This window comes from Oryzias latipes, chromosome 2, assembly GCF_053564925.1.
Source record: "Oryzias latipes strain Hd-rR chromosome 2, Olatipes_Hd-rR_3.1".
Lineage (NCBI taxonomy): Eukaryota > Metazoa > Chordata > Actinopteri > Beloniformes > Adrianichthyidae > Oryzias > Oryzias latipes.
The window spans coordinates 36,424,145-36,443,212 of record NC_136238.1 but is presented as its reverse complement, the minus strand read 5'-3'; the positions used below and the strand labels follow the sequence as shown (position 1 = coordinate 36,443,212).

Sequence of the window (19,068 nt, the reverse complement as noted above, 5' to 3'; positions counted from 1 at the left end):
CCTGGCGAATATTCGTCCCGGTGTGTACGGGCCTTTAGGCGCCGCTGATATCAGCTGAAGAAGGATATGGACCTCTATTTAATGTCTGCAGACATAACATCGAAGAGAACTAAAAACTCTGTTTAAACCCAGAAGAACGGGTGTTAATCAGCAGAAGAAATGCCAACTTTGGTCATTCGACAAAATTATTTTACTTCACAGCATAACTTTATCATAAAAAAATTAAAATAAATAAATAAATAGAAATACAAAAATAATAAAACAAATGATGAATCAATTTTTAAAAAAGGTTAAATTGATTGACTTTTAATTATATTACTTCACTTGCTCCAAAAATTGATAAATTGATTCATGATTTTTCCTAATGTAACACATTTTTGCACATATTTTTTACTTTTGATACTTGATCATATTTTGCTATGAAAATTCCTGAAACCGTGTTATGTATATTTTACTGATATAGTATTATTTTTTAATCATCTCAATGTCTTTTATAAGTAACATAATCTTCATATATTTGGATACTACATTGCCATGTTGATTTCTAAAAGTTATTTTTTACAAAATAATTTAAGCAATTAATCTTTTTCATGTGCTTTATTGATATTTCAAAGATTCTTAATTCTGTCTGATAAAAGCTAGGAACCAGATATTGATAAATCATGTTGTAAAATGGTTATGGTTTGATGGGGTGGGATTATATAAATTCGCTTCCTTCCACTCCCTTTCAAGCAATATTTATTAATATGTCTAATTATCCAAAGTTTGATAAGTTATTGTACGAATGTATAACTGATGATTGTTTTGTTTTGTGTATTCTTATTTGATTGCTTGAAATAAACCATTTGAAATCAAAAATCAAATAAACATTAGATTAGAATGTATAAAGCAGTCAGAGTGGGGTGTAGTTGTTGGAAGTATGTGTTCCATATGACAATTGCCTGTGAAAAGAAGCAGTTCCTGAGTCTGTTTGTCCTGGTTCTGATGGATCTGTACCTTCCTCTAGAGGGCAGAAGTTCGAACAGAGGGAAAGCTGGATGGGTGGAGTCAGTGGTGATTGGTAGATGTCCTTCATTGAGAGGAGAGGACAGCCAATGATCTTCTGCACTATCTTTACCACTCACTGGAGGCTCTGCCGTTCCACTTCAGTGCAGTGGGAGAACCACACTGTGAGGCAGTATGACAGGAAGCTCTCTATGGTTGAGCGGTAAAGGGTTACCAGCAGCTCCTGGTTCACATTGTTCTTCCTGAACCTTCTCAGGAAGTACAGCCACTGATGTGCCTTTCAGATGACAGCCATGGTCTTGATGGACCAAGTGAAGTCAGCCGAGATGGTGGTGCCCAGGAGGGTGAAGCTGTGGACCCTCTCCACGCAGTTTCCATTGATGTAGAGGGGGGGTGGATATCCTTGGTCTTGGTGGTGTTCAGGATGAGGTTATTAGCATGACACCACCTGAATGCTGAGCTATAGTCTCTAATGGAAAATTCTTCAATTGAGATAAGGTTTTTAAAATTGACCCCCCCCAGGCGTGATGTACTTTTATTTACAGGTCGTCACAAATTTTCAGTCCATAATTTGAAAATGTAATCTGTCAGTCTGTCATCAGGGCGGGTCCCACCTGACTTAATTAAAGTTCCTGGACCTCCAGCTGCATCACTGCTGCTAAACACATTTTTTTTTATTTCAGGTTGAAAAACTGCAGTTTGTCAGAGATCAGTTGTGAAGCTCTGGGTTCAGCTTTGATGATAAACAAGTCCAATCTGGCAGAACTGGACCTGAGCAGGAACAACCTGCAGGATTCAGGAGTTCTACATCTATGGGGTTTTCTGGAGAGTCCAGACTGCAGACTGCAGACTCTGAGGTCAGACTCCAAGTTTCAGTTGTGTTCAGATCAATATGATGAGTACAGATGACTAACTGATGACATGACAACAGAATAATGAGTGAGACCCCCCCCCCCCCCTCCCAAAATTTCTGGGTTCTTAATTGATTGGTGTTACAAATCCCTTCAAACAGTATAAGTAGACTTGTTGGAATTAACTCAATTAAGAAAAAGTGTTATTAATCTAACACTTTTGCACACACTTTGGGTGGAACAGTAATACCAAATTTTTAATAAGTAAGAAGATATCCATGAGAACTGAAAAGTTGTCTTATCAGAACAATAACATTTTCATAACGTCTAGGGGAAAAAGTGATTTATTCTTGTATTGCACATTACAGTTATTCCAAATGAAACAAGATGTTGGAGAAAATTGTGTTTATAAATAAGTGTCCCAAGCTTATAAAAGTCTAAAAGTTTTGTGGCTAATATTTTCACTTTATAATTACACTTGATCAAGAACGTAATTCCTACCGTTGTGTCAAACACATGGTTGGGAAATATGTTCCAGATATTGTCTTCCCCTTTCAGTAAATTAATTAACCAGTTTATTTCAAAAGAGTTGTTAAAAGTTATAAAAGTTGGTACATTTGTGTCCCCATACTTTTTGATGTTACACAAAACATTTTTCCTTAAGTAATTACATTTTTTCTCCAAATACAATTAAATAATGTTTAATGTTTAATAGGTCACAGATGTGTTTTGGCATTCTAAATACAAAGACACATAGACAGATCTCAAAATTCCCTATTCTACCATTCAGTGAAAGCTCTCTCATCAACCACATATTATGTCTTTTGATAATTTGTTTAGTTATTGGCTTGAAATTAACATCACTGTGATTTGTTTCATTCTTATCCATTGTACAGAAGCTTGATCGCTATAAAAAATCTTTTAAACAAATCCAAATTTTTTAGTAACTCGAATCTATGACCAATTGTGTCAAATGTCTTTTTAAAATTCAACCAAATCTATCATCTTTAATAATTCATAATAGTCAATCATGTCTTGTATTAATCTCATATTGTTGGTAATATTTCTACCAGGCATGAAACCGGATTGTTCTTCATCAATTCTGTCTTTTAGTCCTCGTTTTAATCTTTTGGCAAAAAATAAGTGCAAACATGTTGGCGTCATTGTTTAACAGACTAATTAGCCTCCAGTTTTCTGTTCATCTATAGCAACGTCTGTTGCCATTACCATATATAGAATGGCTAAGAGTGACTCAGACCAATCACTGTCGACTGGTTTCAACATAGCAGCGCCTGTATCAGGAAACAGTGGTGGGGGATTTTCTCTCATTTCGACATAGGTGGAAGTGAGGAATTTTCTATAGCTGAAGTCACACATCGATTCGTCCATTGTTTTTACAGTCTATGTTTGTCACCAAAGCAAGGGGGCTGGTGGCTGGTGAGCATAAAAAAAAAGTTTGAAGTTCAGTGCTTCAGTGGCTTGAATGGCTTCAGATGGTCATTTGTAATGTCTTTGCTCCAGGACACAAATTGAGTCTGACGTTAACAGTTGTCCATTTCCTTTTAAATAAAGTACAATAAAGTAATATATTTATAATGAAGTAAAATAATGTCTTAATTGGTGCGACTTCCTGTTGTCATCTTCGCTGTGCGCTGAACACGCATTTCAACATGCCCTGACCCACTTGACTCCATAGCCAATGATAATCTTGAATGGGAGTAACCCCCCCCCACACACACACACACTACTTTGCAATAAACACAGTCTTGCTGTGAAGTGCTATAGGATGAAAAAGGTATGCTCGCAGCTGCTTTAACCGCTAAAGTTGCGCCCCAAGATTTAAATTAATCCACTACAAAAGGCATTGCTGCGGGAATGAAAGTTAATGGTTTATACTTATATAGCACTTTTCTACTTACAAGGCCCAAAGCGCTTTATAGTCACAGACCCATTCACCCAGTCACACACACATTCACACACTGGTGGCGGCTCCGCTGCCGAACACAGTTGCCCGCCTACCACCAGAGGCAAGGTGGGGTTCAGTGTCTTGCCCAAGGACACATCGACTCCTGGGCGTGCAAGGCAATCGAACCTGCAATCTTACGATCATGGGTCGACCGCCCTACTGCTGCACCACTGCCGCCCCAGTAACAAAAGTAATTGGTTAGATTACTTCGTTTGTCACAAGAACAGGTAGATGGCTGGATCCAAATGCAGACGGTTTATTACCTCAGTTAAAAGTCCACAATGCTAAATCAAGGTCAGGCAGGTAGGAGCTGATAAGAGGCATGAAAATATCAGAGGAGACACAGAGTAAACCGAGAGTCAGGCAAGGGTTGGGGCAGGCGGCAGGCAAACAGAGTCAGAAACAAAGTCAGGAAACAGAAAATCAGGTCCAAATTGAAGGCAGAATGGCACAAACAATGCTTCGCACTGAACTCAACTCAGTGGAGTGCTTAAGTATGCTGTGGTTGATTGAGTGATTTGGAGTCACGTCACTTAACTTAACTGACACAGTTATACTTAAACGCTGTTACTTTCAACACTGCTCACCAATGACTAAATTTACCAAGTTCCTGGACTTCCAGCCACCATAACTGCTCCTGAACACACTTTTATTTCTGATTTCAGGTTGAAGGACTGCACTTTGTCAGAGATCAGTTGTGAAGCTCTGGTCTCAGCTCTGAAGAATAACCCGTCCAATCTGACAAAACTGGACCTGAGCAGGAATTGGAAACTGCAGGATTCAGGAGTTCTTCATCTGTGTGGTTTTCTGGAGAGTCCAGACTGTAGACTGCAGACTCTGAGGTCAGACTCTATTGGATTTGTATTACCTTTATGTTTTTGTGTCAATTTCCAGGGGGAATTGCTAACACTCCTCCCAAGTGGTCAGGCATTTTCATTTACAGGTCATCAAGATGTTTCAGTCCAGAATTTTATCTGAAAATGTAATCTGTCAGTGTGTCATTCAGTCTTACCTCACTAAATTTACCAAGATCCTGATCCTCCAGCTAACATCCCTGCTCTTAAACACACTTATTGTCTGATTTCAGGTTGAAAAACTGCAGTTTGTCAAAGATCAGCTTTAAAGCTATGAGCTCAGCTCTAAAGAACAATCCATCCAATCTGACAGAACTGGACCTGAGCGGGAATGAGAACCTGCAGGATTCAGGAGCTCTTCATCTGTGGGGTTTTCTGGAGAGTCCAGACTGCAGACTGCAGATTCTGAGGTCAGACTCCATGTTTCAGTTGTGTTTAGATTAATATAATGAGTACAGATGACTGACTGATGACATGACTACAGAACATCGACTGCGACCCCCCCCCCCCCCCATTCCCCAGTGCTGCTGCTCGCTACACTCACTTCTTTTTGTTATTTTTCACAGATGTACTTACTCTTGATTTTATGTTAACTTATTCAATTACCATCACAAAGCCCACCGAGATGACTGTTGTTGTGATTTTGGGCTATGCAAATAAAGTTGAATTGAATTGAATTGAATATGGTATGCACATATTTCCATCTGAAGTAACAAGGAGGAGCTTGTCTGAGCTTTTATGTTAATGAGAAAAATAGTTCCCTGATAACGACAACTCGATTCCCATTGTTCATGTTAATGATCTGTTCAAAAGATTTGATTCATTTCTAAACGTCACATCTCTACAACACATCCTTGTAAAATCTGGACTGTCAGTGAACTCTTAATGTGTCTCCCGCATTATGGACTGAAACTGCCAGGTGATTCAAACCTTTAACTCTGCAGTTGTGTTCCAGAGGTCATTCCATTGTCCATCTTCAGGACTTTACTACATAGTGCTCGCTGGTGGATGATACAGTGTTCACTTACCAGTAAAGTTCTCCTGCTGAATCTTTACTCACATCCTTCTCACATGTCCAATTTTTTTAACACGCATAGCCGCTGCTCCATCAGTTGTTATTGCAGCTGGTTTGTTTAATGATGGTTCAATTCAGCTTTATTTATATAGCCCAAAGTCAAAGCAGTTATCTCACTGGGCTTCATACCGGTTATTGTAAAATAAACATAAAATCAACCCTCAGAGCCTCCAGAGCGGGTTAAAAAAAGAATCAGTCTATGTTCTTTTAGAGCAGGGGTCGGGAACCTATGGCTCGCGAGCCATATATGGCTCTTTTGATGGTCACATGTGGCTCGCAGACAAATCTTTAATCATACTTTTTTTTTCATTAGACCAGTCCCTCTCGGGCACCATGCGATGCGATGCCAGAGGCGCACAGTAGTAGCGCTGCTTGGAGAGAAAACTATCAGTTTACTATTATCTATTATTTCACAGAGTTTGTAACAGCCTGAAACCTGTGAATTGCCGTGCCTAAAACTGCGCGCTCCCGTCTCTGAGTAAGAGCGCGCAGTTGCGAGGACGCGATGAAAGCAGAGGATGGGGGTGAGGCGGTTTGTGGGGACAGGCAGCAGGTGAATCGCGCAGGGATTGTAAAAACATAAAACCTGCTGCCCGTCATTCACTACAGCGTGTGAATGTGTGTTTGGCTCCCCGTCTGCATGTGAGCAGTCTTTGTCACATCTACAGAATATTCAGACCTAAGATCACGTTTAAAGTCTCAATGCCTGCATGAAGCTGAAACTCACCAAGTATCAACCAGACTAGACCATCAGCAAAACTACTATGAGAAATACTCACCATTTATTAGCAACAGCATAACAATGTTATTAAAAAGAATCCACAGACTTATTGTACTTTAGAAGTGTTGAAATTACATCAAATGCACACATTCACTTGTATATTTAGTTTGTTTTTTTTTTTTTGTTTTTTTTTAACTTGTCCTGTCCAACAGCTAGGCAAACAGATGAGAGCTGAGGGCCTCTTGTGTTGGACATATTTTATTTTAACAAGAGGGGTTATTCATCTTCAGACAAACCAAAGGTATGTCTGAATAAACCCCTTTTGTAATTGAGGCCAAACTTTATTAATTTCAATCATGTTTGAAAATCTTTGGTGTTGGACCGGACGGAAAAGGAAAGAGGGGAAGAAGAGAGAGGGACGTTAGAGAGAGGGGGGGGTAGGAGGGTGATAATAGGAGGGGAAGGGGGGGTAAGACCATGAAGCAGCATAGAGCAGACAGGTTTACTGGTTGTTTATCGTTACGGTACGATTCAAATGTAGTACAAAAAGGGCGGGGCCTGTTCACACACACTCAAATATTATCAACACACCTGCTAGCCGCAAAAATGTCCACATGTCAACATGCACACAAAACAGATAGTGTTCACGAACGCATACCTATGCCTTTAAACCAACTAGTGTGAAATCTTTCATTCATTCAATCATGCAAACTATTAGTGCAAAGGTGAGCTAACACCTGTGCTCAGGTGAGTGTTTATGTTCTTCTAAAATGGATGGTGGAATGTGAAAAGAAGGAGGAGGAGCGCCCAGCCACCCCCACACCCATACCCCCCGCCGCAGCAGCAGCGGCAGCCGGAATTCCCCCAACGCCACACGGGAACAGGCAGGGAGCAACCGCCCCCCGGGCGACCAAGACCGCCACCCAGGCCAGGGCCAGCAGGACCGCCGCGAGGCCCCCAGAGCCAGAGAGCAGGGAGGCGCAGAGGGAAAGAGAGCACCGCCCCAGCCCAGCCAGGAAAGCAGCCCCCCGCCGCGCCGGAAGAGCCCAACGCAGGGCCCCACCGGAGAGGGACGCCCACAGCCCCAGACGAGCACCCCACCACCACCCAGGAGTTCCGGGCATCCCCCCGCCCCGACCCCAGGTACGAGCCAGGACCCCCCAAGGGAGACCCGCTCCGCACTCCAGACAGCCACCCACCCGGCCCACGGTTGGTCCAGGTAGGAGCAAGGCAGGGGCCCGCCGCCCCCGCCCAGGAGGGGGGAACCCCGGGGAAAAAAGGGCGGCCCACAAGGGATGTTATAAATATGGCCCGACCAGGCTCGGCCATGTTAGAAGTTTGGCGGGGCCCAGCGCCCAGGGGCAAAGACCAGGGCCCACCCCCCAGGGACACGAACACCCCCGGCTCAGGTGTAATATGAACCCCCCCACCGCGCGGAGAGAGCACCGCCGGGCCCAGGGAGCCGGCACCCAAGAGACACGGCCGCCATCGCCAAGGGGCCCGCACCCCCAACCAGGGAAAGGGTAGGGGACAGATGGACCCAGGTCCCACCTTCCTTGTAAAATGTGTGTGCGTGTATGGGTGTTTGAGAGGGTGTTTGTGTGCATGTGTGTGTGTTTATGTTTGAATGTATATATTGAAGGGGGAGGGGTGTGTGTACTAAGGGGGGTGCAGTTAAAATTGGCGAGTAGGGCACTAAGGGGACATCTCCTGATTGTATATTTAGTTTTAAACGTATCGCGGACAGAGTTGGACTGGGTGGCTGTTGGGCCGTGTTATAAGTTCTGGAGTTCATTGAACGCATCAAGCAGAGATCTGATTGGCTCTCGGTTCTGTCGCTCAGCCTGTTGTTAGGTAGTTTGGACCAATGGGGTTCAGCTATGGTCCAAATAAGGGAAATGGGAGGGCTGGAGCGGGAGGGGGGGGAATCTAAAGTTGGGAGAAGCGCTCTCGTCAGTGCTGCCAGATTGGGCGGTTTTGGTTCTAAATTTGCGGGTAAAAATGGCTTTGGGCGGGTATGCATAATTTGGGCGGTTTTAGGGTTTAAGAGTTCTATTTGGAAATCATGTTTCCATGTTTGAGTTCATAAAATCATCACAGAGAAAGTCTCTGCTTCAACTTCCGCAGTGAAAGCTGCGTCTTAATCTGACGCCCGTGTTTCAATTTGACAGAGTTTGAAGCCAAAGCCCCTCCCCTGCCTCTCTACCTGTTCACCTGTTGACATACTCTGCAGCCCCCCCCCCCCCCCCCGTTGGGCGGTTTTTGGCTGAGTCTGGCGGTTTTCAGACGACTTTTGGGCTGGAAAACTGTGACTATTTCTGGCAACACTGGCTCTCGTCTTGGCGGGAGAGATTGAGGAGTTGCTGAATTCATTGTACGGCGTTTGTTGCGGTCTGCAGTAACCAGAATAAAGAACCTTAAAAGAGATAGGGACACTACATTATTGTATGGCTCTTTCGAAATTACATTTAAAAATATGTGGCGTTTATGGCTCTCTCGGCCAAAAAGGTTCCAGACCCCTGTTTTAGAGGAAACCTTTTTTTTCATTAGTGTTCTACCTAACAGTAACACAATCTGAATGCTCACACATTCACTTGCCATGAGTGTCTCCCTTCCTTCTTGCACACGCACGAGCGCAGCCAGAGTGTGTGTTTGAAAAGGCTTCAGGATCAAATCTGAGTTGGTTGCAATCTATTTTTCATTTTTCAGTCACAAAGAGCATCCAAAAATCCATCAAAGTTCTCATCTTCTGTATCTTCAATGAGCAGCCGGATTAAATTTCTATCAAACACAGCAGGTTCACTTTCATCATCATCAGAGTCTGTCTCGTTGCTGCGTGGCTTCAAGCAGACACATTAGCCCAAGCTTCTACAATCTATTCACAAAGTGGGGAGTAACTCACTGCCCCGTTCTAAGTATTGTGAAAATATGGTAAACTAAACTGGCATCCCTGCCCTTAGCTCTTTTGGTGGCCACATCTGGCTTGCAGACAAATCTTTAATTATGGAAAAAAAATGTAATTAGACCAGTCCTTCCCGGGTGTGAATCGACGCCAGTTTATAACGACCTGAAACTTGCTAATTACATTCCAGGCAATTGTGCGCTGCCATCGCTGAGAAGGAAAAGGGGAGGAGTAGTGGGTGCAGGCAGCAAGGTGAGGCGGCACACCTATTCGAACACGCTGCCCGTCACATGTGAGCAGTCTTTCTATCATCTAATAACATTGAGACCAACCTATGATCACGTTTAATGGATGGAAGTCTCACCGCCTGCATGAAGCTTGAACTTACCACGTATCAACCAGATGAGGACCATCAGAAAATCCACCATGCAGCACCAGAAGTCGCATTAATGGAAATAAATACTCATTTATTAGCAACAGCATAATGTAGCATCCTTTTCCCACATTGAGGCAGGGAGACTTAATCTCTTTTAGTGTTCTCTATTGTGGTTACTGTAGGCCATAACCAACGCCGTACAACTTATTCAGCAAATCCTGAATCTCTCTTGCCGAGAGTGCTTCTCCCCAACTTTTTATTGACCCACTCCCACACAAGCTCTTTTATTTCCCTTAATCAGCCCATAGCTGAACCCCATTGGTCCAAACTCCCCAACAACAGCCTGAGCGACATAACTGAAGGCCAACCAGCATCTCTGCTTGATGCATTCAATAAACTCCGGAACTTAGAACGTGACCCAACAGCCACCCAGTCTAACTCAGTCCGCTACAATAACAAGTTATTACAAAGATCCCAAACTTATTGTACTTTTAAAGTGTTGAAATTGCATAAAATGCACACATTCACTTGTATTTTTAGTTTTAAACATATTGTATGGTTCTCACGAAATGATATCTAAAAATATGTGGTGTTTATGGCTCTCTCTCCAAAAAGGTTCCCGACCCCTGCCTTAGACTTAGAAAGAAAAACTCCACAAAAAAAACAATTACAGAAAAAATAGGAAACTTCGGGGGTGTCCACTTGTAGGAGGGATCCTCCCCCAGAGCGGACAGGCAATGTACCAGAACTCTTAGAAAAGAGTTAACTTGAATGAATTCCGGACAACTTCTGGGATTGTGTGCAGCAGTGATGCGGATCTATCTCTCTGAGACCTTGGTGGAAAACAAGATGATCTTATCCTGTAATCTGTCTCCCATTTGCAAAATGATCTCCCTAATTAGTACATTTTCCTCAGTTTCGGAATACTCCATAAACTGGTTTAAAAGCACAATTCTGCCAATTAATTGCAACTATCTAAATCAATCATCCATTAAATTACAAACAGGCTACATAAAGTGCTAAGGTAGAAATACTTTCTCCAGGCTTTCTGATCTATTCAAGCTGAACCATACACAACTTCTTAAAACAATTGAGGCTGATCTCACTAGATGGAAAATTTTACCATTTTCCTTAATAGGGAGAGCCACAGGTAAAGGTAAACCACCAAGGATCAGTCTGAAAACGATTCTAAAACTTAAAGACAGAGGAGGACTAGGCCTACCAAACTTCCAGGATTACTACTCCCCAAACAGGTTACTTTATGTCCAAAAATGGCTTAAACCTGGTGTGTTAGATGAATCTTGGCCAAATATATTGCAGAATCTCTGTGACAACCTAGATATTTCTAATTTACCTTTTTTCAGTTCTAAAATTAAACATCACAAGTGCTTTAGAAGTTTAAACATCAGATCATCTATAACAGCTTGGTGAGATTTTCCTTTTACCCCCCCCCCCCCCCCCCCCCCCCAAACTTGTCGTCCCCAATAGCTGTGCAGACAGATGAGAGCTGAAAGCCTCTTGTGTTGGACATATTTTACTGTTACAATAAGGGTTATGAATCATTTGACACACTAGGTGTATATTTGAATAAACCCCTTTTGTAGTTTTGGCTCAACTCTATTCATCTCACTTATGTCTGTAACAGTCAGCTTGAGGCCCGCCGCCCCACTGGAGATCCCCTATTTTACCTGCAGCACATACACTGCACACCCATACCACCATACAAGGGTGGGATCAGGGAGGGACGGCCTGTCTTCACCCATCTGGTCCTCTCAGGGATGCCTGGCTTGTGGGAATTCTGTTGGCCGTATTGGTGGCCGGGCGTGTGGCGCTGGAGGGTAGATTGTCCGGAGGACAAAGGAAATGGGGCAACCAGAAGATTGTCTGTGTGTGTAAGAGTGCATGGATGGGGACAAGCCTGGGGGCTGGCTCGCCGGGATCCGCTGGGGCTCACCTTACCCATTGCAGAGTGGGGAGGGGATCAGGGGGGATACGGCAGCAGAGGTTGAGGAACATGGTGGGTGAGGGGGTTGTAGAGAGTAGAGTAGTTGGGGGTAAGGATGGATCTGTGGTTGTGTCATGTTCATTGGGTGGCGTGGGTCAGGCACTGGGGCTGGCCTGCGGAGACAAGGCTCCGGTGGTGGGTGGCTCCTGGATCCTTTGTGCCCAGAGTTTGCCCTTGGCCAGCGTCTCTGTGTCCAGCACCCGGTGGCCCCAAAAGCTGCTGCCTGGTATGGCAGAGCACGTCTGACCTGTGGCCCGGGGGTCCTGACGCCGGACTCGCCTATGTTGAGGGGGGCCGGGGGGGTGTGGGCCTGTAGAGGGGCCTCTTCTGCGCCAGGCTGGCTAGCTGGCCTCTGCACATGGTTCACTTCATCAGCGTGCATGTGTGTTCATCCCCACTTGCACACGCACACCGCCACACTTCTCCCTGTCTGCTTTATCCCTCCAACTAACCCACAGTGTATTGATGGACAGATATCTTCCGCTTATCTTAGTGTTCGAATTTCACCTTCGGATGTAATAGATGTCTTTCAAAGAAATCTGGTATAATTGTTTCACAGCTTAAAATAATAACCTATCCAAGTTAGTAACTCCCTGCGACAGACTGGAGAACTGTCCATGGTGTCATCTGCCTTTGCCCATAGTGTCGGGGATAGGCTCTGGCAGCCCGTGACCCGGAAAGGGATAAAACGGCAGAAGATGAAAGAATGAATGAAAGTTAGCAACTAAGCGGTTGTATCCTCCACCTTCTCCCCCTCTCTCCCTTTTATTCCCAACCCCCCCCCCCCATACACTTTTCCTCTCTCCCCCCCCCACACACACCAAATATAACAAATAATTAAAAAATAATGAAAAACAACACAGAAAAGGGTTTATACAAATTTAAACTCTGATATATAACCACTTTTTGGAACCTGTCCAAAACGAAAGGCCTTCAGCTTTCATCTGTTTGCGCAGTTGTTGGACAGAACAAGTTAAGAAAAAGGAAGAAAACAATTAACTTATCTAACTCTACAAATACACGTTTAAATGGTCCAGCAGATGAGCTTCAGGAATGAGGAATGGATAGGGGCGCAAGACAAACCAGAGTCAAGATCCACAGCCAAGTGTAGGAGCAGTAGTAGAGACGAAGTACATGGTCAGGTACAGGGGGACAGACAAGTCTGTGGTGAGGACCACAGTCAAGTGCAAGTGCACGGAAGAGCCAAATGGAATCTGGCATCACTCCCACATTGGGGAGAGGGACAGTGCATTAATCGAACTACATCAAACAGAGGCATGAATCACCTCATGTGCTGCTTACAATTTCCAGTTATATATTCTGCCAGTTACAACTCTAAGCAATGAGGAGTTGCTGTTTTAATTAATAAAAATCTTAATTTGGTAACACTTTATATTAAGATTCCTTAACAAGCTTTGTTAACACATTAACAAGCATTATAAATGAATTTATAGGGTGTAAGTAAGACATTTATTAGTACAATAAGTCTAATAAGGTTTATTAAATTACTTAGTTAACACATTTACAAGCATTATTATTAGGATGTTTTCAAGATGCTAATGATGCATTTACTGATATTATAGGTGCCTAACAAATGTGTCAGTGTTAATAAGCTTAATAAGATTTATTAACAACCTTTCTTAACAAATTAAGAAGTATTTTTATTGTTTGGGGTTCTAGTAAGATATTTATTAGCATTATAGATGTCTTGCAAATACCTGAAAGTGTTAATAAGATTTATTAACATCTAAAGTCAGACCATTGTCTTCTAAATCCATATTACTAAACTGCTTATAAGCTTTACAAATGTATTAATTAACTTTGTTAATAGTTTATTAATTGTTTTGCAGCACCTCATCTAAAGTGTGGACGTTTTTTAGCACAAACAACCACAAAGCATAAAGATTGTAAAAAGAAATGTATGACATTAAGTCAGACTAAACATATACAAATCGTTCTGTAAAAGATATATAATAATTTAATTCAGAAAAATAAAATTTTTTAAAAAACATATATACTGGTGTTGGATGACTCTAGAATCATAGCTAATAAGGATAAAGTATTAGCATCTATCCTGAGTAAAACATTCATTGCAAATCCCATCACCAGGAGACAATTCTCTGCATTCAATGCCAACTGCATTCAACCACTGTTGCCTTGCTTCAAAGTCCACAAGAAAGTTGCACAAGCCAGTAATTTTTGGCAGTCATGAGAGGGAAAATAATTTCTTATTCAACGCACAAAAAACGCAAAGAGAAAGCAGATTTATTAGAACTAGAAAATAAAATCAAAACCCTGGAGACTGCTTATGCTGCTTCTGCACAGGAACACATTCTGGGAGATCTGAAAAATTTAAAGCTGCAGTTAAATGACATCATTAATAAACAAACACAATTTCAAATACAAAGGCTACGACTTGAAAGATTTGAAAACTCTAATAAATCTGGCAAATTTCTGGCTAATCAGCTTAAAATTAATAGAGAAAAATCCTCAATCACCTCTATTATGGACGAAACATGAAATGTCACTCACGACCCGGTCAAAATTAATAACGCATTTGAAAACTTTTATAAAAATTTGTACACATCACAGATCAATCCGTCAGAGCGAAGTATTGACTCATTTCTTAATAATGTAAACCTACCCGGGTTAGATGAGGACCAAATCACAAACTTAGACTCTCCGCTCTCGTTGTCTGAACTTCATGAAGCTCTGTTACTTATGCCTAATGGTAAAGCACCAGGGCTTGACGGCTTTCCTGCTGAGTTTTATAAAGAATTCTGGGAACAACTGGCACCAACATTTTATAAAACCGTCACATCTATCAATGAGAGCCAATCAATGCCACCTAACATGAACTCAGCCAACATAATTCTTCTTCTAAAACCAGACAAAGATCCCACTAGTCCTTCAAGCTATCGCCCTATTTCTTTAATCAATGCAGATGTAAAAATTATCTGCAAAGCACTAGCACAGAGAATAGAAAAAATCACTCCTCACATAATTCACTTCGACCAAACTGGATTCATCAAAGGCAGACACTCGGATGATAATGTCCGTAGACTAGTTAATATAATAGACCTTGCCACCATTGAAAACCAGGAAATGACTATACTATCACTGGATGCTGAAAAAGCCTTTGACAGAGTAAATTGGAAGTTCCTTATTGCTGCCCTCCATAAGTTTGGTCTTGGAGAAGCATTCATCAATTGGATCAAAATAATATATCACAACCCCAATGCATCAGTTAGAACTAATAAACAGACTTCAAACAGTTTTTTTCTTGGAAGAGGAACCAGACAGGGTTGCCCACTCTCTCCTTCTCTTTTTGCTATATTCATTGAGCCTCTAGCTGCAGCAATAAGACAGAATGAGAGCATTATAGGAATAAAAACCAAACACAGCCATCATAAAATTAGTCTCTATGAAGATGACATATTACTGTTTTTAAGGAATTTACATTCTGTAAATGAAACAGCAATGATCATTAATGAATTCTCCTCCATATCAGACTATTCCATTAATTGGAATAAGTCTGTTTTCTTACCACTCAACAGGAATATGGAACAAAGACTCACAATTCCAGTTAAAACAGGAAAAATCAAGTATCTGGGTATCTACTTTTCCCCCAAACTATCAGAACTGGTACAGCTAAACCACACCCCATTACTGAAAAGCATACAGGACGATCTAACACGCTGGACCAACCTGCCTCTGTCCCTTATGGGCAAGGTAGCCACGGTTGAAATGAAAATCTTACCCAAAGTTAATTATCTCTTCTCAATGATTCCCACACAACCGCCATTAAAATGGTTCAAAACATTAGACTCATCCATATCAAGCTTTTTATGGAACAATAAACCTGCAAGAATTAGTCTAAAAACTTTAAAATCTGCAAAAAGCTGTGGAGGATTAGAATAACCTAATTTCCACAAATACTTTCTTGCAAATAGATTACAATACATCTTAAAATGGTTAAAAAATAAGAAACCAACTCATGGTTAGACTTGGAACAGGCGTTATGTGGAAAGATCAACCTGTCAGAGCTACCATTTATTAGCCAAACAGTTAAAAAACAGGATTGTTTCAAAACTATTAATATAAATGCCACTTTAACAGCCTGCTGGGAATTTCTCAAAATATCAAAATCATCAATTCAACCGTGCAAAATGACACCCATCTGGAACAACCCGGACATCCTTATGAACAAAAAAATGATTAACTTCCCAGCTTGGCAAGCAGGGGGCATAAAACAACTAGAGCATGTAATTATTGATAGAATATTCATAACTCCCCAGGAACTTCAAGACAAACATGGAATAAATAACTTCTTGGAATATCAGCAACTTAAATCAAGTATTACTAAAAAGTACAAATATAAAGACAACGATTTAAAACTACCAGGTGTAGTTACCACTCTGATTAATTTTTCAATGAATAGAACTCTCTCCAAAATATACAAACTTTTATGTAATTTAGATGACAATACTTCCCTTCCAACAACAAAATGGGATGCAGATTTGAGCATCAGCACAGATGAAAGCTTCTGGTCAGAACTCTGTCTAAACACCTTTAAACTGACAAAAAGTCCAAATTTGCAGCTAATCCATCTCAAAACTCTTCACAGAATTTATTACACTGGACAGAGGATGTTCAAGATGGGTCTCAGTAACTCAGACATTTGCGAGCACTGTGACAGTAATCTACCTGACAGCTACATGCACGCACTGTGTTTCTGCACACCTGTCCAGGCTCTTTGGCAGCAGGTATGTGCCGATTTATCAGTCTGGCTTAAGGTTTCAATCACGGCCTCACCGTCACTTTGTGTGCTTGGTGACATGAGTGCCATCGATATAGAAGAAGGATTAGCATCTATCATTTTCATAACTCTTTGTATTGCTAAAAAAAACTATTTTAATAAATTGGAAAAACAAGAATAATATAAACATAAGTCAACACAGAAATCTGCTGTTTGATCATATCAGCTTGGAAAAAATGTCAGCCCAAAGTTCAAGTAACTTTGAAAGAATTCGGTCTCTCTGGTCTCCCGTGGCTGACTCCATGACTTAGGGGGTGGGGGGCCTGGTCGTCGCTGCTCCTTGCCCTTCTGCCGTGGTTTGGGGTGGAGGTCGGGGCCTCCGGTGCCTGGCGGGGCGGTGGGGGCTCCGTTGGTCGGGGGACGGCTGTTTGACCAACAGGGAGACAGTCTACCAGCTGTCCCCAACCTACCCCCTTCCTCATATAACCTCATATTAGGGTGAAGGGGTGGGGGGTTTAGCCTGCGATGGACCTTGGGGGGGGAGCTACTTGGCATGTAGGGCCCTTGGTAGGGTGGGGGTGCTTGGACATCACTGCCAGCAAGCAGCGGATATCCTCCTAGCACCCTACCCGCCAATTTTAACCGCACCTTAGACATTTAGGGCCCCTTGGTGGGAGGGTGAGGGGACATCACTGTGAGCAATCAGGAGATGTCCCCTCAGCGCCCTACCCGCCAATTTTAACCGCACCTTAGACATTTAGGGCCCCTTGGTGGGAGGGTGAGGGGACATCACTGTGAGCAATCAGGAGATGTCCCCTCAGCGCCCTACCCGCCAATTTTAACTGCACCCCCCTTAGTACACACACCCCTCCCCCCTCAAAATATACACTCCAACATAAAACACATACACGTGCACGCACACACCCTCATAAACACACATACACGCACACACATTTTGCAAGGAAGGTGGGACCTAGAACCATCTGTCCCCTACCCCTTCCCTGGTGGGGGGGTACGGGTCCCTTGGCAACGGCTGCCGTGTCCCCTGGGTGCTGGTCTCCTGGGCTCGGGGGGGGGGGGGGGGGGTTCACAATACACCTAGCCGGGGGGTGTCCGTGTCCCTGGGGGTTGGTTCTGGTCCTTGCCCCTGGGCGCTGGGCCCCGCCAAACTTCCAACAGTGGCCGAGCCTGGTTGGGCCATGTTTACAACACCCCTTGTGGGCCCCCCTTTTTCCCAGGGGTGCTCCCCTCCGGGGTTGGGGTGGCTGACCCCTGCCTTGCTCCTCCTTGGACCAACCGTGGGTCGGGTGGGTGGCTGCCTGGAGTGCGGAGTGGGTCTCCCTTGGGGGGTCCTGGCTCGTACCTGGGGTTGGGGCGGGGGGATGCCCGGAACTCCTGGGTGGTGATGGGGTGCTCATCTGGGGCTGTGGGTGCCTTTCTCGGGTGGGGCCCTGCGTTGGGCTCTTCCAGCGCGGCGGGGGGGGGGGGGGGGGGCTGCTCTCCTGGTTGGGCTGGGGCCCCGCTCGCCACTCCAGCGTGTTCTACAAAAACAGCGCAACATACGGTCATCGTAGCAGCAAGGTGACAGGATGGTAAGGGCTCCTTGATGCAATCTTCATTAATTTTACGCAGAAACGGGTGTTCTTAGTCTAGGGCGCTCACGTGTCCCCTACGAGATCGCCACTGACTGTGTGTGCACTGCCTTGTCTTGTGTGTGTGCGCGCGCGGCGTGTGCTGTCTGAACAACAGCCCCGCCCCCCTTGCACACAAATAGACAGACAGAGCTCTCCGCTTCAACGAGAATACCGAAATTAATATCATCATTAATTAACGAAAAATTGACTGACTTGGTGAGTTAAATATGGCAGATAACGCTTGTGGGACACAAAAAAGAAAAAGTATCTTCTTCAGTAAGATCTGACCGTTCAGGTCAGATCTTAACGATACTGCGGTCTTGAAGAATGTGGCCCGGGGCTGGTTCAATACCGGGGCATGGTACCCATCCCTAATGCTAGCTATGCTAATGTGGCTAAAACTGCTAGCATTGCGATCAGCATAATCAACTCTTTCAGAAAAACACATTACCTAAAATGCTAATTATGCTAACTATGCTAACTATGCTAATGTGGTTGAAAGTTTTTTATTTTTATTTTTTTATTGAAAATAATAATTGAGGTTAACAGTTTTGGACAATTGTATAGAATTATGCAAAGTATAGAAACATCGCATCGAAAAAGTACTGGACATGTACAAACAAAAAATGCAAGATAAAATAAAGTAAAACAATTTTTTTGCCAATAGTACAGAAAAAAATAAATAAATACAAGACATTAAAATAGAAAGAAAAAAAAGGGGTTTACATAGACATTTGAATGATTCTTAGCTTAGGGGTTATCAAAAAGCTGCAATTTACATATGATACTTTGAAGGTCCACACCAAGTTTGCTTTTCATGAAGTTTGCAGATGAAAAAAAAGAGCAGAGTTCTGAAATGTAGAAAAAAAAAGGTTTGATTTTAAGGAAACAACATTTATGCATATAGAATTTACCCATAA

At 43.0% G+C, this 19,068-nt stretch overlaps 3 protein-coding genes across 13 annotated transcripts in view; 2 read left to right on the top strand and 1 right to left on the bottom strand.

Annotated features, from left to right (window-relative positions):
• Window positions 1-19,068, top strand: part of LOC144986863 (uncharacterized) — a 307,472-nt gene that overhangs the window by 89,196 nt on the left and 199,208 nt on the right. The window lies entirely within an intron of this gene.
• The window catches only part of LOC144981344 (uncharacterized), a 259,542-nt gene that overhangs the window by 182,521 nt on the left and 57,953 nt on the right, over window positions 1-19,068 (bottom strand). The window lies entirely within an intron of this gene.
• Window positions 1-19,068, top strand: part of LOC144986364 (NACHT, LRR and PYD domains-containing protein 12-like) — an 87,113-nt gene that overhangs the window by 43,166 nt on the left and 24,879 nt on the right. For all 11 annotated transcript variants that reach the window (XM_078933952.1, XM_078933947.1, XM_078933951.1 and 8 more), the window contains 3 exons: window positions 1,689-1,862; window positions 4,488-4,664; window positions 4,910-5,086. In XM_078933952.1, the coding sequence (XP_078790078.1) occupies window positions 1,689-1,862; window positions 4,488-4,664; window positions 4,910-5,086 (528 nt within the window). The remainder of the gene's footprint in view (window positions 1-1,688; window positions 1,863-4,487; window positions 4,665-4,909; window positions 5,087-19,068) is intronic.